The sequence below is a fragment of the Bacillus rossius genome, chromosome 2 (assembly GCF_032445375.1).
Source record: "Bacillus rossius redtenbacheri isolate Brsri chromosome 2, Brsri_v3, whole genome shotgun sequence".
In the NCBI taxonomy this organism is placed as follows: domain Eukaryota; kingdom Metazoa; phylum Arthropoda; class Insecta; order Phasmatodea; family Bacillidae; genus Bacillus; species Bacillus rossius.
Window position 1 is genome coordinate 104,408,171 of NC_086331.1, and position 27,534 is coordinate 104,435,704.

At 40.1% G+C, this 27,534-nt stretch overlaps 1 protein-coding gene across 1 annotated transcript; it reads right to left on the reverse strand.

Moving 5' to 3' along the window:
- Positions 1-47: 47 nt before the first annotated feature.
- On the reverse strand, positions 48-27,534 carry LOC134529547 (uncharacterized). Its single transcript, XM_063363752.1, has 2 exons — positions 26,079-27,534; positions 48-1,080 (listed from the first exon to the last, which is right to left on the reverse strand). The coding sequence occupies exons 1-2, from the start codon at positions 27,145-27,147 to the stop codon at positions 797-799; spliced, it is 1,353 nt and encodes a 450-aa protein (XP_063219822.1). The 5' UTR covers positions 27,148-27,534; the 3' UTR covers positions 48-796.

The following is a 27,534-nucleotide window of genomic DNA, read 5'->3' on the forward strand; positions in this document are numbered from 1 at the left end:
CGCTTTCAAAGAGAATTCAAGCCAAAAAAAATAATGTGATGCAGTTATCAATGAAATCTCATTTATTTGCATACATCATTTGTGAGACTAGACATGATTCATAATTTTTTTATATTATGACCATTGTGTATCTCACTCATTTTAATATCTAAAATATATTCTACAAAACATAATTGTTGTTTATTTTTTGTAACAATTTACTGACCATGACAATCAAACAAGTTATACAATAGTTTTGCCAAAATAATGTTGATATAAATGATTAAACTATAAAAATAAAAAAAATTCGAAAAAGATATGTCACGTTAGGCACATTCATAAAAATCTATAAGATTTTAACCCAAGTTAAGTACAAGCAGTAAATACATATTAAACTGACGAAAAAAACCATCAGTAAAAAACTTCCAAAGAAGATTTGAAAATTAGAGAATCCTCTTGCACGAATTATTGGCCGCTGTTCATGCGAAGCAGTTCTGACATCACAGCCCATAGACTAACGATGGATGTAGACAGTGTACGCCGAAATTCTCAGAAAATAATTTTTGTGGCCCCAACACTGAATAATTTCTTTACCAACAAAAGTGCCTATAAGATGCAGTTTGGCAGACAAAGCTGTTGCGTTCTTAATGATATACATGTTACTATTTCTGAGTTTTAATGCAGAAGGTTTTTTGACATTTTATTACATACGCATGACATTACATACAGGTACATTAGCAATATACGACACTTCTGTTGGCAGATCAAAAAGCTAAGTCGGGCGTGTACACAAATACAAGGGTCGGTTTATCCATCATTAGTCCACGTCACAGGCAGTGCACGGTTGCCCCTCACTCGAATCGGCGGTGTAGGCTTGCTCCAGCTTGGCGGACTGGTCTTCCAGGCTCCTCTTCAGGCCCTCTATGGTGTGAAGGAACACCTGCCTTCTGAGGTGCGCAACCTGCTCGTGGTACTGCGCACTGTCGCTGGCACGCTGTCGCTCCTCCTCCTGTGCTTCCAGCACCGCGGCCTCCACCACCAGCCGCTCATGCTGTATCAGCTCCAGCTTGCTGCTTAGCGTCTCGCCCCAAGGTACGGCATCTGGAACAGTTATTACATATTAGTGCCTTCCCTATTACTCCTGTGCCTCCAGCACCGCGGCCTCCACCACCAGCCGCTCATGCTGTATCAGCTCCAGCTTGCTGCTCAGCATCTCGCCCCAAGGTACGGCATCTGGAACAGTTATTACATATTAGTGCCTTCCCTATTACTCATGTGCCTCCAGCACCGCGGCCTCCACCACCAGCCACTCATGCTGTATCAGCTCCAGCTTGCTGCTTAGCGTCTCGCCCCAAGGTACGGCATCTGGAACAGTTATTACATATTAGTGCCTTCCCTATTACTCCTGTGCCTCCAGCACCGCGGCCTCCACCACCAGCCGCTCATGCTGTATCAGCTCCAGCTTGCTGCTCAGCATCTCGCCCCAAGGTACGGCATCTGGAACAGTTATTACATATTAGTGCCTTCCCTATTACTCCTGTGCCTCCAGCACCACGGCCTCCACCACCAGCCGCTCATGCTGTATCAGCTCCAGCTTGCTGCTTAGCGTCTCGCCCCAAGGTACGGCATCTGGAACAGTTATTACATATTAGTGCCTTCCCTATTACTCCTGTGCCTCCAGCACCGCGGCCTCCACCACCAGCCGCTCATGCTGTATCAGCTCCAGCTTGCTGCTCAGCGTCTCGCCCCAAGGTACGGCATCTGGAACAGTTATTACATATTAGTGCCTTCCCTATTACTCCTGTGCCTCCAGCACCGCGGCCTCCACCACCAGCCGCTCATGCTGTATCAGCTCCAGCTTGCTGCTTAGCGTCTCGCCCCAAGGTACGGCATCTGGAACAGTTATTACATATTAGTGCCTTCCCTATTACTCCTGTGCCTCCAGCACCGCGGCCTCCACCACCAGCCGCTCATGCTGTATCAGCTCCAGCTGGCTGCTTAGCATCTCGCCCCAAGGTACGGCATCTGGAACAGTTATTACATATAAGTGCCTTCCCTATTACTCCTGTGCCTCCAGCACCGCGGCCTCCACCACCAGCCGCTCATGCTGTATCAGCTCCAGCTTGCTGCTCAGCATCTCGCCCCAAGGTACGGCATCTGGAACAGTTATTACATATTAGTGCCTTCCCTATTACTCCTGTGCCTCCAGCACCGCGGCCTCCACCACCAGCCGCTCATGCTGTATCAGCTCCAGCTTGCTGCTTAGCGTCTCGCCCCAAGTTACGGCATCTGGAACAGTTATTACATATTAGTGCCTTCCCTATTACTCCTGTGCCTCCAGCACCGCGGCCTCCACCACCAGCCGCTCATGCTGTATCAGCTCCAGCTTGCTGCTTAGCATCTCGCCCCAAGGTACGGAATCTGTAACAGTTATTACATATTAGTGCCTTCCCTATTACTCCTGTGCCTCCAGCACCGCGGCCTCCACCACCAGTCACTCATGCTCTATCAGCATCAGCTTGCTGCTCAACTTCTCGCACCAAGGTACGGCATCTGGAAAAGTTATAACATATCTGTGCCTTCCCTACTCATCCTGTCCCTCCAGCACCATGGCCTCCACCACAACATGATTGCACTCTAGTACTGCCACCTTGCTGCTCAGCTTCTCGCCCCAAGGTATGGCATCAAGAAAGAGTTATTACAAATTATTGCCTTCCATAATTCTCCCGTGTCTCCAGCACCACGTCATTCATCACCAGATGCTCGTGCTGTACCAGCGTCAGCTTGCTGCTCAACTTCTCGCCCCAAGTTATGCCATTTCGAAAAGTTATAACATATATGGGCCTTCCCTACTCATCTGGTCCCTCCAGCACCACGGTCTCCACCACAATATGATCGCACTCTATTAGTGCCAGTTTGCTGCTCAGCTTCTCGCCCCAAGGTATGGCACAAAGGAAGAGTTATTACATATTATTGCCTTCTCTAATTCTTCCGTGTCTCTAGCACCCCGTCATTCATCACCATATGCTCGTGCTGTATGAGCACCAGCTTCCTGCTCAACATTTCTCCCCAAGGTATGGCTTCTGGAACATTTATTTCTTATCATTGCTTACCCTCTCCTCATGTATATTTATCACCCCCACCTCCACTACCAGCTATTCCCAGTTAACACAGTGTCTGCTTGCTTTTTAGCTTCTTACTCTAGATTAGGACATCTTAAACAGTTATTTCGTATCACTGCTTTCCGCACCAACACTTTCACTACCCTATGCTACAAATGTACCAGAGCCTTTTTTTTTCTCTACTTATCGCACCAGGGTATGGCATACACATACTTTTTTTATTATCAGTGCCTTCTATTTTTCTTTTCAGTGTCCTGCAGCCCCACCTCCAATACCAGCTTCTCCCAATGTAACTGCCCAAGCTTGTTGCTCATTTTCTTACCCCAGAGTAAGGCATTTGGAACAGTTATTTAGTATCAGTGCCTGCCCTTCATCCCCTGCCATTCAGCATCACAATCTACACTACCAGCTGCTCCAATGTATCAGCGCCAGCTTGTTGCTTAGCTACTCGCTGTACCAAACAGCTTTTGGAACATTTATTTCGATATCGCAACAGTGTTCTTCATTTTGTATCTCCCACGCCATGGTCTTCTACAATATTATCTGTAGATGCATTAGCATGTGTTTGATGCTGAGACCCTAATCTAATTGCAAAATGATTATTATAATTAGTAGTGTGTAAATGGGCCTCCGGGGACAGGCTTCTAGGCTGTGGTGCTTGGTGCCAGGTCAATGACCAACCTCTCTGATGTCACGGCGGCCATTTTGGATGACCATGACCTTTGACCTTGACCTTGACATTTGACCCGGCATCTATTTTGGATCCGCCATCTTGAAATAGAGCACCCCACTTACTAATGCTGCACTTTTAGTTATGCCTGCCATCTTGGACGTGTGTGATGTCACCGTTGCACTGTTCGTTACGGCCGCCATATTGGATTAAAGAAAGTTGCAATTTTCGTTAAGGCCGCCATCTAGAATTCTAATAACATGTCTGCCATCTTGGATTTGATTTCACAATCTTTTTTTGGATTCTTTTATCATGTCCGCCATTTTGTTTTCATCTGATGGAGGCTGCTATCTTGTATGACGACACGTCCACCATCTTGTATGACAACACGTCCACCATATTGGTTTTTTTCTGTTCCCATGGCGGCTCCATCTTTGATACCGATGTCATTGTTTCTGCGGTTTACTCCTAGAGAGCACCAGTGTCGCTCTGTCTCATTACATAAGGTCGATGTTCCATTACCTACATTACATTACTGTACTTAGCATTGTCATCGACTGAGTAATGTGTAATGTAAGTATTTGTTCAAGTAACACCTAACTGAAATATTAAAATTTCAGGTTTTTTAAGAGTTGTTTGCAAATAAAACTAATTTCACTCAATTTATCACAAGTACGATACGGAAAATCTGCACGAAGGATTGATGACTCAAGAATAACTGGTAGGTCAATAAATGTGTGTCCATTTTTCGAATGTACATTCGTTATGTGACCTAGATGTCGAAGGTGTGATGTCAATTCTGTAGTGAGGGCTGAATATTTAATAGTTTAGAATCATCTTTGCCCGGTAGTACGCATCATGAAGTGGTTTACTGTAGAAATCTTTCTTTGGAATATGATTAGTCAATATATGTAATTTAAAATTCATAAAAAGGAGACTTATAAGGTTAAAATATTAGATGCAAAAAATAATAATTTTGGATCTTATGACTCACACATAATACCAGTGACCACGAGTATATAAGTGGGGACCATTAGGTCCTCAGTTAGCCTGCAGATTTAGCAGGGATGAGATCAGCTCTCTTTGCTTAGTATTCTGATATTAAGTTGAACTCAGTTTCCAGTGTCGACTTCGATGGAAGATGTAACTTCGTCAGCAGAGATTCCGATGGCAGCGACCACAGCAACAGCGAAAATCCCAGGAGTAGCTGCACCGATGAGAACCGCGGGGATCCCGATGGAATATGTACCATCGTCAAAGAAAATATCTATGGCAACGATATGAACGACTGCTGAGATCCCAATATAAGGTGTTACAATGTCACAGAACACACAATAGGAGACTTTAATGGCTCCAGTGCTGTCTGCAACAGAAACCTCACTAAATATATTGCTTTATCAGTAAAGGAGACTTCGATGACTAAAGTACTACTAGTGTTAATAATTACCACTGAAGATGCATCGATTTCTTCCGAGCATCGATATCGACACCATGGAAAGATGATATCAAACAATAGTAATGCTCGTTGACACGAGATAAGAGAATTTGCTGAGAATTCCTCCTTGAAAATGTTTGGCTATGAGAAATTCCATAAGCAGTTGGCTAGAAAAGATAATATGAAAACACACTTGAAAACATCCAAGGGCCGTGCAGGGAGGCAGAATGTAAAGATTTCGCCTCATTAGCGATGCATAGATGTGAATTATTACGACAGCAGCAAGATCAGCATCTGGCACAGGCCTAAACGATTCTCCATCATTGACTAGACATCCTTGCAGCTGCTGTGATATGTCGTTTGCATTTGTCCAAGATGCACGAAGACACGAGAGGAGTAAATGTTCGAAGAATCCTTCTCGTATGAAGTATCGCTGCGATGTCTCCTATGGTTTTCTCGTATTTAAAGTTTGAGAAGATATGCAAAAATGTGTATTGTTGACATTCGTTTGCCTACTGTGGAACTACGTGCGGACATTTCGACTCCTCAGTTTAGTTTGGAAACTCGTATTTGTACAACCTCTTGTAGTAAAACAGACGTACATCAACCGATTGTGTAGACACCTTGACATGAATCTCAACCTAAGAATTTGCTTGGTGCATTACAGGGATATGATAATGGGTTAAACTAGGCGGGATCTGCATGTCTTGGAAACTTGAAAGAGTACTATTATTTCAATTCCTTATGTGAGTCCAAATACGTTTGTACTTTTCTTGGCAAATATCATTCAGAACATTGTCAATCAATAGCTTACTGATAAAGTAGCAACACACCGAACATAAAAATATAACTTATGATTGGACTGCATGTATGGTAAACCATATCATTTCGAGAACCAAGTGATGAAGTGTGCTTTTAAGACGATGAATACTGCTAACTAAAATTCCGACGAAGTGAAGCAGTCTGTAAAACACAGTATCCAACATCTTTCCAGGAAGAAAAAGATTATATGGGAAAGGTCAACCTGTTAACAAAGTAGAGGTATATTAAGTCGCTAATTATTCCAGTGATCTGAAAGTAGAATCGAATTTTAATTAATGAATAAGGTTTTTGAAAACGTTTTTATTAATTGTTTCCGGAGATTAGACTGTTTTACAATTGGCCATTTTTTATTAACTCTGTTATTGTCTGGTATCGAATTAAGGACAGTAATAAATGAAGAAAATCGTCTGATTGATGGGTAAAATTTCTTAATATGTTTAAGAATTATTTCAAAATGTTTTGGTATATAATTACAGATATTTAATATTGCCTACAAGATGCATGACAAGATTTCTTGAATAGTGGATTTGGTAACTGAAGCTACTTTGCTCCAGCAAGAAAACAAAAAACCTATATGGCAGTAGTGCACATTCTAGCAAGCGAAAACAAAATAGCATTTCAAAGATGGCCGGAATGACATCATTTTTTTGGAAATAATATTTTTTTTTATTAGCAGTGAGGGGCCAGTTGCCTGGTAAATGTTGTGAAGGAAGTATATTTTGAAATTTTGCAAGTTCATAGACCGGAAATCGGATTCAGTACCTTTGATTTTGAATAGCTTTTTATTTTCAAAATTTTTCATTTTTACGAAATTTTTATATTAGTATTTTATAAAATGGTTTTTACCTCTAACGTATTAGCGTAGGAATGTTTTATGAAATATTTTAAGGTTTTAATTGTTAAATATATACATATAGTGATTTTAGGTAAAAATGTAATCGGGATGTCAAGTTTCAGTCGAGGTATATTTTTTCAGATGTCATGAGTGTCAAAGGTCACGATCCATGCTCAGCGGTTTGAATTTAATTTTTTCAATGAGTCTTAACTTGCATTTAGGACATTTGCTCATCAGGCATTTTTTGTCCAAAAGTGGATAATCTTTCCTAAAAATGGGATATTTTCATTTTAAATATGGAAACTTTGTAACTATTTTAGGATCAATGAGACTTTTTGAGGTATTTTGAAGGAATAATAACACCAAAATGGTCACCGTGACGTCACAATACAATATAGCGGACCCACTCCTCCACTCCTTAACGTTTAACCTTCGCTAGGACCTGCCAACACATACTACTTTAGGCTATCCAACTTTTTATTCCAGAATGGTATAGGTGAAAAATATCTGAAATTTAATATATCTCTTTATTTAAATCTACGTCTATTTATAATTTACACGCTTGTCTTGCTTTTCCGCACACAAAGATTTAAATTATAGACATCTGTCTAAAGTCTAGGTAAATGTGAATATGAAGCTAATTATTCATATTTGACTTATGCCAGCGAAGTTCGAACTCGACAGCACTTCGCTCGTTTGAGTGTCCTTGTTGGCACACTGCTGTCACCGAGCACTCTCTCGCCAGTAACCTGTGGCACGCCACTTCACCAACGCCGCTGCAGGTCTCAGCTCGTCTCTGGAGCCAGCAGGCCAGGCGTCTCCCCGCTCGGGATGCCGACATTCACTCGCACGCATCGCTAAACCGAACTGGACCGAATTGGTCGGCCGACATACGTATAACAACATTAAACATTTAAGACGAAGTTTAACAGAAGCAGCAGTATTTAAAAAAAAAAAAAAAAAAAATTAAAGTCAAAAAAATATATTTTTGGAAACCAGTGTATTCCATTTAATTACAATAATAAAAACAGTACTATTAAAAAAAACAACTTTGGTATTAATTCAGAACTTGCATACGCGCTCATACCAGTTCCAAGTGAGTAGTATACGAATGTATGTTCTGGCACTGGCTTCTGGCTGTGGAGCGGGGAGCCGAGCCACATCTCTGACGTCACGTCCATCTCTGACGTCACGGCGGCCATCTTGGACTCAAAAATTCCTCAAAATTCCTCAAAATTGACTCAAAATGACTCAAAAATTCCCGTTTTAAGAAAAAATTTCCCGTTTTCGAGGGAAAAATTCCCGATCCGAGGGAAAATTTCCCATTTTATTCCTCAAAAATCCCAGCGGCTGAAAATTCCTAAAACTGGCTTAAGCATCCTTAACTCAAGCCAGCGTTAAGCCATTTATAGGATTATGACGTCACCGTTGCAATTTTCGTTACGCCCACCATCTTGAAAATCCGCAATTTTTATGTTAGAAAATCGGGAAAAATTTTAAAAATCATTAAAAAAATTATTTGATCGAATTAAATAAAAACCTTAAAAACCACTGTTGCAGTTATCGTTACGGTCGCCATCATGGATTGTGTCGTCACGGCGGCCATCTTGGATAAGCGTAACGGGACTCAGCGTAACGGGACACAACGTAACGGGACACAACGTAACGGGACACAACGTAACGGGACTAGTAGATCATGGAGGCCATCTTGGATCCGCCATTTTGGATGACATCATTTTATTTTCTAGAAAATTCCGGCGATGTGTTGTCCGCCATATTGGATGATGACGTCACCGTTGCAATTATCGTTATGGTCGCCATCTTGAAATTTAGACGCCATCTTGAAAATCCGCAATTTTTATGTTAGAAAATCGGGAAAAAAATTTTAAAATCATTAAAAAATTATTTAATCGAATAAATAATAAAAATCTTAAAAACCACTGTTGCAGTTATCGTTACGGTCGCCATTTTGGATTATATAAATGATTCATATTTCGTTACACCCGCCATCTTGGTTGAGTACCATGTCATTCTTACACTTTACGTTATGACCACCATATTGGATCCTATTAATGTTGCAATTAACGGTATGGTCGCCATCTTGAAATTTAGACGCCATCATGGAAATCCGTAATTTTTATGTTAGAAAATCGGGAAAAATTCCAAAATTCATCAAAAAATTAACTTAATAGAATTATGATTGATTATATCGATTCCCGTCCTTGGTTAGAAACCGGTGAGGGCAAAAAAAATAAGATCCTTCCTCCACAGAAGCCACCTACAGACTGACCTACCACCACCAATAACAAGGTATTTACCATCAGCTGGTATGACGTCATGTCCGCCATCTTGTCTTTGTCTGCTGGAGGCAACCATCTTGTTTTCGTCTGCTAGAGTGTGCTGGAGACATGTTAGTATAATGTTCTGTTCTCCATACCTTTGACCTTGTATATTGACATTAAACTTAGACCTTGACCTTGAACTTTGACCTTGACCTTGAACTTTGACCTTGACCTTGAACTTTGACCTTGACCTTGAGCTTTGACCTTGACCTTGAACTTTGACCTTGACCTTTAAATTTGACCTTGACCTTGAACTTTGACCTTGGCCTTTGACCTTGACCGTGAACTTTGACCTTGACCTTAAACTTTGACCTTGACCTTGAACTTTGACCTTGACCTTGATTTCCATCACGGATCCGTCATTTTATGTTCAGTACATGCTAGTGGTCATTGCCACCATCATGTTTTCGTCTGCTGGAGGACATCATATTGTGTGTACTCGTCTTACCATCATGATAGTTTTATTCTAACATGCCACAGTGCAGTAATCATTTATTATTACTGAGGTGCCCACCATCTTGAAATTTGACCGCCATCTTGAAATCATGTAATTATTTAGCTAGAAATGCGGGAAAAATTCCAATAGTCTCGAAAAAATCAATTATTAATTTACAAATTGAATCGATGGATCCCTGTCCACGGTTCGATTCTTGACCAGAGACAGTTGTAACTAATTATTAAATAAATGTTAGGATCTGTTTTCCATTACCTTTCGCGGAGTTTATTAATCATTCACTCTACGAAAATCAACTCAAGTCAATATACCGGACCAACGAATTAATACAGTGCCGATTAGCCTATTATGAAAGTCTAATTTTTCAATAATCTGAATAACATACAAGTCCTTCATGTACAAAGCCACACATATTTATCAATTGTCTTCAGTCCATGAGACCGAGTCATGTCATTATCAGACGTATAAGCTAGTATTTCAGGACCACATGACCTTCGTCGTTAGCTAATTATATTCAATTATTCCATCGTGACATTTTTATACATTCTAAAGGAGCAAGTAACCTTGAAAAATATTTTAGTAACACCAAGAGGTGATAAACTAGTAAATATTCAATCACTACATTTTGTACTACGCGCAATCAACAAAAAAGGAAGCACCAACAACGAAAAGACAGCACCACCATCGAAAAGACAGCTCATTTGGAAGCACCGACAACGAAAAGACAGCACCGCCATCGTAAATACAGCACATTTGGAAGCACCGTCAACGAAAAGACAGCATCGACAACGAAAAGAAAGAACATTTGGAAGCACCAACAACGAAAAGGCACCACATTAGGAAGCACCGACATCTAAAAGACAGCACCGCCATCGAAAAGGCAGCACATTTTGGAAGCACCGACAACGAAAAGGCAGCACCATCATCGTAAAGGCACGGACCGCAAGGCCGGGTCATGTCAATATCAGACATATAGACCATGAACTCAGTACACACAGGAAAAAGGAATGTACACGCAGGAAAACGGAACGTACACACAGTACACACAGGAAACGGAATGTACACGCAGGAAAACGGAACGTACACACAGTACACACAGGAAACGGAACGTACACACAGAAAAACGGAATACACACACAGGAAAACGGAACGTACACGCAGGAAAAACGGAATTTACACTCAGGAAAACGGAACGTACACGCAGTAAAACGGAACGTACACGCAGGAAAAACGGAACGTACACGCAGGAAAAACGGAATGTACACGCAGGAAAACGGGAGGTATACGCAGGAAAACGGGAGGTACACGCAGGAAAACGGGAGGTATACGCAGGAAAACGGGAGGTATACGCAGGAAAACGGGAGGTACACGCAGGAAAACGGATCGTACACGCAGGAAAACGGAATGTTCACGCAGGAAAACGGATTGTACACGCAGGAAAACGGAATTTACACGCAGGAAAACGGAAGGTACACACAGTAAAACGGAACGTACACGCAGTAAAAACGGAACGTACACGCAGGAAAACGGAACGTACACGCTGGAAAACGGAACGTACACGCAGGAAAACGGAACGTACACGCAGAAAAACGGAATGTACACGCAGGTAAACGGAACGTACACGCAGGAAAACGGATCGTACACGCAGGAAAACGGAACGTACACGCAGGAAAACGGAATGTTCACGCAGGAAAACGGATCTTACACGCAGGAAAACGGAATTTACACACAGGAAAACAGAACGTTCACGCAGGAAAACGGATCGTACACGCAGGAAAATGGAACGTACACGCAGGAAAACGGAATGTTCACGCAGGAAAACGGATCGTACACGCAGGAAAACGGAATTTACACACAGGAAAACAGAACGTTCACGCAGGAAAACGGAACGTACACGCAGGAAAACGGAACGTACACGCAGGAAAACGGAACGTTCACACAGGAAACGGAACGTACACGCAGGAAACGGAATGATCTCAGGCTCCAAAATTCATTGGCTCCAATATTCATGACTCCAATATTTATTGACTCCAATATTCATTTACTCCAATAAACATTGTCTCCAATAATCATTGGCTTCAATATTCATTGGCTCCATCAGTCATTGTCACCAACAGTCTTTTGGTTCCAAAAGTCTTTTGGCTCTAAATATATTTGGCTAGAATTCGTCGAGTCTAAGAGACTATGAAGCCACATGGCTACGAGTCTAAAATGATCTAGCTATTTACGAGTTATACACGGCTTGCGAGGCTAGAGCTACGAAGCTTCTAGTTCACAAGTTTACGTGACTGCGAGGATACAGGACTACAAGTCTACATGAGTACTTGACTACGAAGCTACTCGTCTACAAGGCTCCAATTGCAGCATCTGTCTTCGTCAGAATTTTCTCTTTTGCTCCAACTACACCACCAGCATTATGTTATAAGATTACATGGTTACTTGCTTACATAGCCAGAAGTCTACGAGGCTCCATTACATCATGTCTACGCGACTACGAGCCATGAGGTTACGAGACTACGTGACTACGAATCTTCAAGTTGACGAGACTGCGAGGCTACAGAGCTACGAAGCCTCTAGAAAACGAGTTTACGTGTCTGCATGGAAACAGGAATACAAGTCTGCATGAGTTCTTGACTACGAAGCTACTCGTCTACAAGGCTCCAATTACTACATTTGACTTCGACGGAATTTTCTCTTTTGCTACATCTGCTCCATCAGCATTATGTTATAAGATTACAAGGCTACTTGCTTACGTAGCTTCAAGTCTACGAGGCTCCAATGCATCATGACTACGAGACTACGTGCCATGAGGTTACGAGACTATGCGATTGCAAGTCTTAAAGGTTACGTGATCGCGAGGCTATAGGACTACCAAGCTTCCAGAACGTATGGTTACGAGACTGCATGAATAATTGGCGGCGCGGCTACGAAACTTCATGTCTCTAACTGACTACAATAGCACTATTCAGTGGTGAGAGTTAATTTATCTCATGCAAAGGTACTTGCTGCAAGTAGTTCCGCTTTTCAACATCAGATGACGTCACGTGATGCTTGCAGGTAAATAATATTTCTTATATGCGGGATGCTCACTATCGATCGCATAAGAAGGATGGCTTCGTTAGTCTCCAAGGAGAAGGAAGTTCGTCCTTCCTGCTAGTGCTTCTCAGATTTATCACGGTCCGCCATCATGGATTGCGACGTTACGGCGACCATTTTTGATGGGTGTGACCTTGACCTTTGACCGAAACCGCAGGAATGATCGCAAGCACTCGGATTAATCATCAAAATATTGATAAGAATAATCAGGAGCACACGGAGAAAACCATCATAATATTGGCAAGAATAATCAGAAGCACACGGAGAAAACCGCCACAAGTTTTCTTTGATATCATAAAAATACAAAAAAAAATTAATAAAAAATTAAAAATAAAAACGAAATAAAAAAAATTCAAACATTCTGCTAGCTTGTGAACTTCTCATTGTTGAGCAAAGATAGAGTTCTAGTACAAGCCAGATTGTTTGAATTTTTTTTATTTCGTTTTTATTTTTAATTTTTTATTAATTTTTTTTTGTATTTTTATGATATCAAAGAAAACTTGTGGCGGTTTTCTCCGTGTGCTTCTGATTATTCTTGCCAATATTATGATGGTTTTCTCCGTGTGCTCCTGATTATTCTTATCAATATTTTGATGATTAATCCGAGTGCTTGCGATCATTCCTGCGGTTTCGGTCAAAGGTTAAGGTCACACCCATCAAAAATGGTCGCCGTAACGTCGCAATCCATGATGGCGGACCGTGATAAATCTGAGAAGCACTAGCAGGAAGGACGAACTTCCTTCTCCTTGGAGACTAACGAAGCCATCCTTCTTATGCGATCGATAGTGAGCATCCCGCATATAAGAAATATTATTTACCTGCAAGCATCACGTGACGTCATCTGATGTTGAAAAGCGGAACTACTTGCAGCAAGTACCTTTGCATGAGATAAATTAACTCTCACCACTGAATAGTGCTATTGTAGTCAGTTAGAGACATGAAGTTTCGTAGCCGCGCCGCCAATTATTCATGCAGTCTCGTAACCATACGTTCTGGAAGCTTGGTAGTCCTATAGCCTCGCGATCACGTAACCTTTAAGACTTGCAATCGCATAGTCTCGTAACCTCATGGCACGTAGTCTCGTAGTCATGATGCATTGGAGCCTCGTAGACTTGAAGCTACGTAAGCAAGTAGCCTTGTAATCTTATAACATAATGCTGATGGAGCAGATGTAGCAAAAGAGAAAATTCCGTCGAAGTCAAATGTAGTAATTGGAGCCTTGTAGACGAGTAGCTTCGTAGTCAAGAACTCATGCAGACTTGTATTCCTGTTTCCATGCAGACACGTAAACTCGTTTTCTAGAGGCTTCGTAGCTCTGTAGCCTCGCAGTCTCGTCAACTTGAAGATTCGTAGTCACGTAGTCTCGTAACCTCATGGCTCGTAGTCGCGTAGACATGATGTAATGGAGCCTCGTAGACTTCTGGCTATGTAAGCAAGTAACCATGTAATCTTATAACATAATGCTGGTGGTGTAGTTGGAGCAAAAGAGAAAATTCTGACGAAGACAGATGCTGCAATTGGAGCCTTGTAGACGAGTAGCTTCGTAGTCAAGTACTCATGTAGACTTGTAGTCCTGTATCCTCGCAGTCACGTAAACTTGTGAACTAGAAGCTTCGTAGCTCTAGCCTCGCAAGCCGTGTATAACTCGTAAATAGCTAGATCATTTTAGACTCGTAGCCATGTGGCTTCATAGTCTCTTAGACTCGACGAATTCTAGCCAAATATATTTAGAGCCAAAAGACTTTTGGAACCAAAAGACTGTTGGTGACAATGACTGATGGAGCCAATGAATATTGAAGCCAATGATTATTGGAGACAATGTTTATTGGAGTAAATGAATATTGGAGTCAATAAATATTGGAGTCATGAATATTGGAGCCAATGAATTTTGGAGCCTGAGATCATTCCGTTTCCTGCGTGTACGTTCCGTTTCCTGTGTGAACGTTCCGTTTTCCTGCGTGTACGTTCCGTTTTCCTGCGTGTACGTTCCGTTTTCCTGCGTGAACGTTCTGTTTTCCTGTGTGTAAATTCCGTTTTCCTGCGTGTACGATCCGTTTTCCTGCGTGAACATTCCGTTTTCCTGCGTGTACGTTCCATTTTCCTGCGTGTACGATCCGTTTTCCTGCGTGAACGTTCTGTTTTCCTATGTGTAAATTCCGTTTTCCTGCGTGTAAGATCCGTTTTCCTGCGTGAACATTCCGTTTTCCTGCGTGTACGTTCCGTTTTCCTGCGTGTACGATCCGTTTTCCTGCGTGTACGTTCCGTTTTCCTGCTTGTACATTCCGTTTTTCTGCGTGTACGTTCCGTTTTCCTGCGTGTACGTTCCGTTTTCCAGCGTGTACGTTCCGTTTTCCTGCGTGTACGTTCCGTTTTTACTGCGTGTACGTTCCGTTTTACTGTGTGTACCTTCCGTTTTCCTGCGTGTAAATTCCGTTTTCCTGCGTGTACAATCCGTTTTCCTGCGTGAACATTCCGTTTTCCTGCGTGTACGATCCGTTTTCCTGCGTGTACCTCCCGTTTTCCTGCGTATACCTCCCGTTTTCCTGCGTATACCTCCCGTTTTCCTGCGTGTACCTCCCGTTTTCCTGCGTATACCTCCCGTTTTCCTGCGTGTACATTCCGTTTTTCCTGCGTGTACGTTCCGTTTTTCCTGCGTGTACGTTCCGTTTTACTGCGTGTACGTTCCGTTTTCCTGAGTGTAAATTCCGTTTTTCCTGCGTGTACGTTCCGTTTTCCTGTGTGTATATTCCGTTTTTCTGTGTGTACGTTCCGTTTCCTGTGTGTACTGTGTGTACGTTCCGTTTTCCTGCGTGTACATTCCGTTTCCTGTGTGTACTGTGTGTACGTTCCGTTTTCCTGCGTGTACATTCCTTTTTCCTGTATGTACTGAGTTCATGGTCTATATGTCTGATATTGACATGACCCGGCCTTGCGGTCCGTGCCTTTACGATGATGGTGCTGCCTTTTCGTTGTCGGTGCTTCCAAAATGTGCTGCCTTTTCGATGGCGGTGCTGTCTTTTAGATGTCGGTGCTTCCTAATGTGGTGCCTTTTCGTTGTTGGTGCTTCCAAATGTTCTGTCTTTTCGTTGTCGATGCTGTCTTTTCGTTGACGGTGCTTCCAAATGTGCTGTATTTACGATGGCGGTGCTGCCTTTTCGTTGTCGGTGCTTCCAAATGAGCTGTCTTTTCGATGGTGGTGCTGTCTTTTCGTTGTTGGTGCTTCCTTTTTTGTTGATTGCGCGTAGTACAAAATGTAGTGATTGAATATTTACTAGTTTATCACCTCTTGGTGTTACTAAAATATTTTTCAAGGTTACTTGCTCCTTTAGAATGTATAAAAATGTCACGATGGAATAATTGAATATAATTAGCTAACGACGAAGGTCATGTGGTCCTGAAATACTAGCTTATACGTCTGATAATGACATGACTCGGTCTCATGGACTGAAGACAATTGATAAATATGTGTGGCTTTGTACATGAAGGACTTGTATGTTATTCAGATTATTGAAAAATTAGACTTTCATAATAGGCTAATCGGCACTGTATTAATTCGTTGGTCCGGTATATTGACTTGAGTTGATTTTCGTAGAGTGAATGATTAATAAACTCCGCGAAAGGTAATGGAAAACAGATCCTAACATTTATTTAATAATTAGTTACAACTGTCTCTGGTCAAGAATCGAACCGTGGACAGGGATCCATCGATTCAATTTGTAAATTAATAATTGATTTTTTCGAGACTATTGGAATTTTTCCCGCATTTCTAGCTAAATAATTACATGATTTCAAGATGGCGGTCAAATTTCAAGATGGTGGGCACCTCAGTAATAATAAATGATTACTGCACTGTGGCATGTTAGAATAAAACTATCATGATGGTAAGACGAGTACACACAATATGATGTCCTCCAGCAGACGAAAACATGATGGTGGCAATGACCACTAGCATGTACTGAACATAAAATGACGGATCCGTGATGGAAATCAAGGTCAAGGTCAAAGTTCAAGGTCAAGGTCAAAGTTCAAGGTCAAGGTCAAAGTTTAAGGTCAAGGTCAAAGTTCACGGTCAAGGTCAAAGGCCAAGGTCAAAGTTCAAGGTCAAGGTCAAATTTAAAGGTCAAGGTCAAAGTTCAAGGTCAAGGTCAAAGCTCAAGGTCAAGGTCAAAGTTCAAGGTCAAGGTCAAAGTTCAAGGTCAAGGTCAAAGTTCAAGGTCAAGGTCTAAGTTTAATGTCAATATACAAGGTCAAAGGTATGGAGAACAGAACATTATACTAACATGTCTCCAGCACACTCTAGCAGACGAAAACAAGATGGTTGCCTCCAGCAGACAAAGACAAGATGGCGGACATGACGTCATACCAGCTGATGGTAAATACCTTGTTATTGGTGGTGGTAGGTCAGTCTGTAGGTGGCTTCTGTGGAGGAAGGATCTTATTTTTTTTGCCCTCACCGGTTTCTAACCAAGGACGGGAATCGATATAATCAATCATAATTCTATTAAGTTAATTTTTTGATGAATTTTGGAATTTTTCCCGATTTTCTAACATAAAAATTACGGATTTCCATGATGGCGTCTAAATTTCAAGATGGCGACCATACCGTTAATTGCAACATTAATAGGATCCAATATGGTGGTCATAACGTAAAGTGTAAGAATGACATGGTACTCAACCAAGATGGCGGGTGTAACGAAATATGAATCATTTATATAATCCAAAATGGCGACCGTAACGATAACTGCAACAGTGGTTTTTAAGATTTTTATTATTTATTCGATTAAATAATTTTTTAATGATTTTAAAATTTTTTTCCCGATTTTCTAACATAAAAATTGCGGATTTTCAAGATGGCGTCTAAATTTCAAGATGGCGACCATAACGATAATTGCAACGGTGACGTCATCATCCAATATGGCGGACAACACATCGCCGGAATTTTCTAGAAAATAAAATGATGTCATCCAAAATGGCGGATCCAAGATGGCCTCCATGATCTACTAGTCCCGTTACGTTATGTCCCGTTACGTTGTGTCCCGTTACGTTGTGTCCCGTTACGCTGAGTCCCGTTACGCTTATCCAAGATGGCCGCCGTGACGTCACAATCCATGATGGCGACCGTAACGATAACTGCAACAGTGGTTTTTAAGGTTTTTATTTAATTCGATCAAATAATTTTTTTAATGATTTTTAAAATTTTTCCCGATTTTCTAACATAAAAATTGCGGATTTTCAAGATGGTGGGCGTAACGAAAATTGCAACGGTGACGTCATAATCCTATAAATGGCTTAACGCTGGCTTGAGTTAAGGATGCTTAAGCCACTTTTAGGAATTTTCAGCCGCTGGGATTTTTGAGGAATAAAATGGGAAGTTTTCCCTCGGATCGGGAATTTTTCCCTCGAAAACGGGAAATTTTTTCTTAAAACGGGAATTTTTGAGTCATTTTGAGTCAATTTTGAGGAATTTTGAGGAATTTTTGAGTCCAAGATGGCCGCCGTGACGTCAGAGATGGACGTGACGTCAGAGATGTGGCTCGGCTCCCCGCTCCACAGCCAGAAGCCAGTGCCAGAACATACATTCGTATACTACTCAAGTGGTATAATCAGTTGTCTCGGGAATTTGTTCCACTGCCTATAGATGCCACATAATGTTAATAACGATTTAGGTTTTGTGCTTGTTTACCAGCCAATCCTTGCGTGAAAACTTTATGGACTTTGTATGTGTAATTTAAAAATTGTGACGCAATATTACTAGTTTATTCAATTACAATCCCAATTATGTGTATGCACTGAACACATACAAAGTGCTGTGGTTTATACTCCCATGGGAATCTGCCAACCAGTGAACACAGGTGAAATAATTTTTCAAAGTGACAAATGGCTCATTCAACTTTCATGCATCACGCACAGCCAATCCCGGCACAAAGCACATGATGCATGCGACCCTCTCCCTGCATGGCTAGTCCCAGCATGACTAGGCGTAAAGGCTTCGGCCTGAAATGCTCCTAGGTCCCTTCCTAACCCGGACCCCTCCAACAAATACACTTAGTTTTTAGTTAGGTTATGAAAAAATACCTTCTCTTGGGAGCGATCTTCTTGTGACGTTATAAAGCATTTCTTGTAACAATACTATTACTTGCAATATTAAAAAACATTGTCTGCGCAGCTTATAATCTCCTTTGTATAAATGCAGCATTTACTCTGTATTTTCCCCGGAAATATGCTGTTAGAATTTATTGCATTTTACTTGTGATTTTATAAGAACATTTATCGGCAAATGGTTTTCAAAAACATTTCTTGCAACGTAAAAAATCTCTTAGCTTTCCAATTGAGTTCAGCTGCAAACAAATATATTTTATCTGTAGACTGAAAATTGCTAGATTCTCGTTCGTTATTGCATATCTGATGAATTTCGAGATCATGTTGGTTGGAGGTGAGAGTGACCAGAAATCCATAGATGTGGAGGGCTAGTTGTGACAGCCGTGAGGACAAGGAACCTACGTTCTTTGACTGATTTTTTTTAATGGGGAATATTGATTTAAATCATTATTTAGAACATACGCCATTGTAAGTTTACACTGTATGACATACAAGAAAACCCATAGAACGGATAAAGAGAGATGGACACACAAACACACAGAAAACACACCAAAATCAGCTGATGTCACATGTAAATGTATAGACAGAACAGAGAACTGCATGGAATAAATGAGAAAATATCACAGGACAGGCGAAACAGTTGGCTGACAACGAAGAGACAATTGTAACAAAAACAGTAAATACAGACAAACCACAACCTTGGACAACACAGCGACAGACAGAGGAACCCAACGACGATTCAAAAAATAAACTGGACAAAACACCGATGCACATCCGAACCCATTGATGAAACTAAACAGTTATTCTGACAACATAACGACTTCAGCACAGACAACAACAGAAGGCTTTCTATGACAAAACAGTTACGACGTTTCGGGAACTTACATGTGTTCCCGTCATCAGGCACAAGCAGACTAGTGCTGGCAGCGCGCGGAGGACTCAGCGTTGGAAGACACAGTGTTTCATAGACAGCCGGCGCCAAACATAGGTTGACACGGGAAATTCAATCACTTGTCGTACACCTGGAATATCGCAACTATCACCACACTATGATAATTGTTAATAAATAATATGTAAACATTTACCAGTAATATATATTGGAGTTGAAGTTGCTTGGCTTCTGGGTTATAGCCGCGTCGAAGGCGAAGATATCACCGACGTTTCGGTCGATGTTGCAGTCACTATCATCAGGGAGCAGTTACCTACTGAAGTTATTGCAAGTTATTCTGCCTTTAATAGTCTAACCTCAGCGGGGTATGTTTCCCAATTGGCTGCAACTGTGGGCTAATCAGAGACTTCCTTTCTTCTTGTTGGCCTGTTGGTTTGGCCAATCGAAGCTGGGCTTCTATGATTATCTGGGAATGCTGTTCAACCAGTGCCCTCTTGATTTAATGAAGTATAAAACAGTCTGTTTGTGCCTGATAACGGGAACAGAATTCAGTTCGCGAAACGTCACAACTGTTATCACTGGAAACCTTCTGTGTTCGTCAGTGCTATCGTCGTTGTTTTGTCCATAGTACTTGTTTATCTTCATCGTTGTGTTTATATGTTTGTTGCATTGCCTGCATTTAATCTGTCTCGTCGTTGTTAGCCCACTGTGTTCGTCTGTGTTGTTATATTATTTTTTATGACTATGCTCCTTCAACGGAATTCTTGTGCTGTCTGATATTTAGATGTTGAACATTTTTTGTCCGTGCTGTCGTCGTTGAGTTGTCCATAATACTTTTTTCGTTTCATCGTGGGTTCCGTTTGTCCGTTATCAGCTGATTTAGTCTTTCTTTCTGTGAATTTTATAGATTCATATTTTTTATTTATTTATTTTTGGAATTTTTCCATGGCAAATAGTGCAAAACTGCAATGGCGTATGTCCAGAAAACTGCATTAAATCAAAATTACCCATTGCATAAATCATTTAAAAAACGTATTAGTGCCCTCTTCACTTCTGGTTGGCTGGGATATTTGGCCAACCAAAGGCGATCTGTCTGTTGTTGGATGCAGAGATAAATTTTGAGTATTTATGAAGAATGATGATGGTGACTGTAACGTGGACCGGAACGACAGCGATATATTCGCCTTCGACGCGGCTACAACCCAGAAACCAAGCAACTCCATACACAATGGACGCAAAAGCCTACTATATTTATTAAGTAATATACAGTCTGTCCATAAAATCTTTCTCTCATTACAAACATTAATAACATGAAAACTACAAATGCTAGCAAAATGCGGTATGGACGAATGTGTAGTGTAGCGTGCTAAGTTTTTTTGTGTGTGTGTTTCAGGTAGGTGGTGTGTGAAGAGTAAAAAGTCACAATGACCTCCATGCAAGAAAAGGCTCAATGTGTTCTGTGGTATCACGAGAGCAGGTCTCCTGTTACGGTTCAGCGCAATTTCCGAAGGGAGTATGGATGCCTACCACCTGATCACAAGAGCATAAAAGCTTGGTATGAGACATTTAAAGAGACTGGTAGTGTGGGCCACCGTTCGCGAACAGGTCGTCCTTCTCTAACAGATGACACTGTCCACGCTGTTCAAGAAGCATTCCAACGAAGCCCCTCCAAATAGACACGTCAGGCTTCCCGTCAACTTAGTATTCCACATTCAACAGTGCACAAAATCTTACACAAAAGACTTCATTTGTATGCGTACAAAACTCAAATTGTTCAAGCCTTGCAACCAAATGACCACACACGTCGCGCTGAATTTGCGACAGAAATGTTGCATCGTATTGACGATGATAATGCATATCTACAGCGTGTGTGTTTCTCCGATGAAGCAACATTTCATACGTCTGGTACAGTGAATAGGCATAACTTGCGTACATGGGGGTCCGAACATCCTCATTCAATTGTGGAACATGAGAGGGATAGCCCAAAAGTCAATGTTTGGTGCGCCCTTCTGTATAAGAAAGTCACTGGGCCGTTCTTTTTTTTTGCAAAGAGCTTAATAACAGCGTACATCTACCTAGACATGTTGGAACTCTATGCAGCACCTCAGCTACAAGAGTTTCAGCCTTGGGTTGTGTTCCAACAGGATGGTGCACCACCACATTGGGGATTGAATGTCCGTGAATTCCTTAATGAAACATTCCCAGACCGTTGGATTGGACGCGATGGACCAACATCCTGGCCATCGAGATCACCCGATGTTACACCCCTCGACTTTTTTCTTTGGGGATTTGTTAAAGATAAAGTGTATGCAACACGTGTACCTGATGTTAGAACACTGGTTCAACGGATAAAAGAGGCAGTCGCTTCTGTTTCAGACGAAATGTTGAAGAAAACGTGGCAAGAAATGGAATATCGCCTTGATGTTCTGCGGGCCACCAACGGTGCACATGTAGAAGTTGTCTAGTCTAGTCTGGCAAATAAACTTTATGAGTTACACAAAAGGTTCGTCCAAACCGCAGTTTGCTAGCATTTGTAGTTTTCATGTTATTAATGTTTGTAATGAGGGAAAGACTTTATGGACATCCTTTATTTATGGTTACTATGTATAATTGGCTCGTAACTTTACATTAAGTTTACAGCAATATTAACTAACTTTGCTACTGAGTGTTTGTTTCTCTGTGATAATGAAAATGCAAGCTAGCTTTTATTGAGTGCAAGTATAAAATTGAAGGAAATTTTTGATTGTTGCAAAAACAATTTGTTGTAGCAAAGAAAATGTTTGTATAATGTATTTACTATTAAATAAATTTATGTAAATTATCTGCTGCCATGATGACAGGAAATTTTATTATTACAAATTATTTTTAACATTTATTTTCAAAACTTTCAAAATTTATAGGCCTTTGAAATTTTGGAAAAAATTTTCAATTTCTAAAATAAAATCTATATTACAAAACATAATGTGCAAAGTTTATTAAAATAATGTTATAACATTTTCTTTGCTACTTATTTCCTATATTATTCTAATCTTAATCTTTGTTATGAAACTGCTCTTAAAAGATCAAAGTAGTTTAGTTTGGTATGTCCTGCGCCTGGTTCCTGATTGTGGAGCATGGAGCCGATCTGCCATCTTGGGATTCAGGGATTCTCGGTCCTTTAGTAAGCGTAAAACATGTTTCTTTGGTCTAATTGCTTGTGTTTGATTTTATCGATACTTTTGGTCTGACAGTTCGGAGACTTTGTCTTGACTGCTTGAAATATGTTATATTTGTTATCAACGAAGAAGGCCTTGTAGTCTGGAGACATCTGGTCTATACACCTGACGTTGTACATTGGCTGTCTTTGTGGTCCGAAGTCACTTGGGCTATACCCCTAATATAGTACAAGACCTGGTTGGAAGATATTCCAAATATCGAAACATTAGACTTTCATGGTAGGCACAGCAACAACATATTTATTTTGACGGACAGTTATCTTGTAGAGAGTTTTTTTCGTAGAGAGAAAAATAATAAACTCCACGAAAGTTAATTGAAAACTTAATTTTAAATTTATTTTAAGCTATAGCTTCTCTTAACACTGGCTAAGAATCAAACTAAGGATGGAAATTCATTAAGTAAATCATTATTTTAATAAGTAAACTTTTTGATGAATTTTGGAATTATTTCCGAATTTCTAGGTCAATAAATACCAAATTCTAAGATGGCGGCAATATGCCATCATCTGCTTTCTGGAGGCTGGTTGACTAGGAACCTAAGTTGCTTTTATTGAATAAAAAATGTTTGTAAATTTTTTTGCAACGATCAAGTATCAAACAAAGGATAGGAACTGATCGAATCAATCAGTATATCGATTGCCTGATTTTTAAAATGAATTTTGGTATTTTTCACGAATTTATAACCAAATAATTACGAATTTACAAGATGGTGCCCTAATTTAAGATGGTGGTGGCCACAATAATAAAAGATTACTGCACTCTATTGGCTAAAATTAAACATATATGGTGGCAACATCCTCTAGCAATCGTAAACAATATGTTGGATCCAAGATGATGGCCTCCAGCAGACGGAAACAAGATGGCGGACGTGATATCATACTAGCTGGCGATATATAACTTGGTTTTAGTGGCGGGAGGTAAGTTTGCGGGTTGCTTCCGTGGAGGAAGGATCCGTCGCCTTTTTTTTATTTTTGCCCTCACCGGGTTTAATTGGGGACACCATGAAGCAATTGCGTTTTTAAATTAAAATTTAATTAATTAATTTTTATATTTTAAAATTTTTTCACGATTTTCTATCTAAATAATTATGGATTTTAAAAATGTCGGTTGTAACGAAAATTAACATTTTTATAATCCAATTGGCGGCCGAAACGAAAAGTACATCGATGACATCATACACAACTAAGATGGCATGTGTAACGAAAATTGCAGCATTCTAGAATCCAAGATGGCGGGAGTTACGAAAAGGGTGACGTTCTAGAGTCCAACATGGCGAGCGTAACGATAAGTGCAATGTTAAAAGTAAACAATTTTTGAAAATTTTTTTAAATTTTTTTGGCATATCTAGGTTAAAAATTAAATAATTTCAATTTTACGGTCAAGGTCAAAGCTTCCCACCAGAGGCTTATTGGAGGCTTGTAAATATGGATATAAATAGGGGCAGGCATATTTCACGAAAAAATCTGAACGCCTATTAGACTGCAAGAAGGTATACACGCACCAGCGGTTTTTTAACCTTGTGATTGGTGGCCGTCTACGAAAGAAGTCGTTGGTTGCCTTATTTGACGGAGCCACTCAGGTAGGGTTTGCTTCCGCATTGAATAGCTGTGATTGGTGTTGTAACAATCGACATGAACCCGAAAGAAACCCAACCATTCACGAAACACAGACGATGCTACAGTGTTTTAACTCTCAACTAGTGTTGGAATCTTTTCGTGAAATATACATGGCCCTAGATATTAGCTTTAATGGGGAATTTTCATTTTTTCTAAGGCAAATGTCTTTTGAGGTTTTTCGAATTCCCAATTTTTGAATTTTTGAAGTAAAAAACGGGTAATTTTATATCAAAATTGAATTTTTACCTTGAAATATGGAAATTTCTAAGTATTGTGTGACATTTTCAAAGGTAATTTGACACCAAAATGATCGTCGTGACGTCACAATCCAAGATGATGGATGGCCTCACGCTCCACAACCAGGAACAAGGTGCAGGACATACCAAACTATACTACTGAATAATATGTTCATATTAATACTTTGTAAATAATTCTGCCACCATCGCGTTGTTTAGCTTTTTTTGTTGGGGCATTAAATTTAGTATTTAATCTTTGATAAAACATGTTTATCATTCGTTGTTAAATTTAATTTTTATTAAAGTGTGAGAAAAATCCAAACTTTATAAGTAAAATATTTGATAAAATTTTATTTTATTCAGTCCGGTTTGCTTGAAGTAATTTTCTTCTATGAGCTGTACCTGCATGTAATATCAGAAAACCAGCGTTGCGGTGATGTTTATTCCTCGTGCGCTACCACAAATAAAAGGATAGCAGAAGGGCTCGTGAATTAAACTTTTAATCAAACACAAATTGAGAGAGCCATAACCAATCAGGGGCAAGGCGTTCGTTAATGGAGTTAGAAGGGGAGCGGCAAATGAATAATTAGGAACGACTGCTGTAGAGTAGATTGGGATGGTAATCGGATGAAAATAAGGGGTGGAAAAATCATCGCTGCTTGGTTGTGGTGAAGGGGCGTTAGTGATGCGAAATATAACAACTCACAGTTATCGTTCTCCAGAGAAGATGCGCAATGCGACGGGAATCTAGGTGTACAGTAGTTTCAGAGCTACTCAGTAAAGACTCAGTGCGCATACACGTGAAATATGTCTGACAATAGGTGCGTGGAGAATTGACTATACGTTTTTACCATTCGTAGGTGACCCAAAAGTTACGTTTGTAAGTTTTTTTAATATATAAATTCACACTACACCAACTGAGGCTAGATAAATATTATTATGTACTGAAATAAATAATTTTCAACCCCAAATACTATATTATTAAATTCATTACACAAAAAAAACATACTTTATTCCAATGAAATTTGAAATAAAATTAGGGGTTTTATTAACATTTCAGTAAAATAATGATTTAAAACAGCGAAATTTTGTCATATATTTGACCCACTGATGTAAATAAACGTATGTAGTAAATTGCCAATGAAAATCTATTTTCAGAACTTTATCATTGGAAAATTGATTTAACTTTTTGCTCAAAGTTATAGCTCTAATTTGTAATTGAAATCTAAATTTAAAGTTTAATATCAATTAAATAAATCTGTACCTACCAGTTTGACTGGCGTCCTTTTCTTTGTCTAGATGATTTGGGCCTTGAGTAGTAGTGTTGTCCTTCCTGAGTGACATCTGTAGTTTTTTAAGCATTGAGCTGCCGGAATAAACTTTTCTTTTGACTGGCTCGCTTTGTGGACAGTAACCTGAATCGCTCAAACAATTGCCTAAGTCTATAGACTGAAACTGCAGTAACTTGCTACACTGTCGTGGTGAATTCGCGCATATTGTAGAGCTGTTTGGTAGTAAGCTCCTGGAATTTTTTAGTTCATTGTGTTTGTTGTTGTCCAGGGAAATTTGACTGCCAGTTCCGCTAAAGGTTTGCTGTGTTTCATTGTTACTGAATTCGTTTGACAATTGCTGACACTGTCTCCTTGTGCTTGATCGCACGTCTCGTCTTTTTCTCGAACAGCGCTTCGAAAATAATTTCACATTTTGATTTTCTGAAATGTTGTCACAGCTTCTTAATTTTTTCATAGTTAATTTTCTAGACAGACTTGTAACACAAGCTTTAGATTTCATACTACCACGAGCACTTTGGGTAGCATTATAGGTTTTGAATTGTGTATCTGTTCTCCTGTTTTCCTGACTAAACTCATCGGGTTGTAATTGAGGCTCCAAATCCAAGAATTGGTTATTGTCAGTAAGCATGTTTTCTTTTATACTCACCAAAATGTGTTCAGCTTCTGAAATAAGTTCCTTGTATTTGCGTGTTGCCTCTATGTCAGCCTCCATAATTGCTGCTTCTGACGATACATTTTCAATTAATTTAGGCTGTTTACCTGATTTTAATAGTTTATCTTTCGGCGGTGAGTGATTTAATGAAAGCGCACGTTTGGCTTTCATGAAATCCGAGCATTTATTTTCACTTCCTTTACTGAGACTAGTTGTATTTACATTGGAAATGTAGTTTTTTAAACCACATAAATTTGATCTATCTTGGCAGTTTTTTTCAGTGTGGTTCTCTCGGTCAGCTGAAAGTAATTGTTTTCGCAGAGCAACGGGTGTGTTTCCTGCACTCTGACTCCCCTTTCCAATGTAAAATGGCATTAATCTTTTGATAAGCATTCCATTTAGATTTATGTGACGGGTTTTCAATATTATGCTCTCACAGGAATCACTAGGCGGTTTTTCTTTGCAAGTTTGTTTCACTTCACAGTTTGTTTCTACTCTGCTTAAGTTTTGAATAGATGGAATATTATTTCTAATCTCACTCGGCTGATTTGGAACATTATTACAAATAGAATCATTTTTTCTCTTCTCGAAAGCATGCAATTTGTATTTTCTATATCTAGTTTTTTCTTTTGAGCCACTAGAAAAATGAAGCTCGTCTTCCAAATTTTTTTTCACACTAGAACGTCTGAACGATTTAGAATTGTGTGTAGATTCGTCTACACTGCAAGATAGCACACTCGGTGGTTTCGGAAAAGACTCGCAGAATAAAGAGTCTTCAGA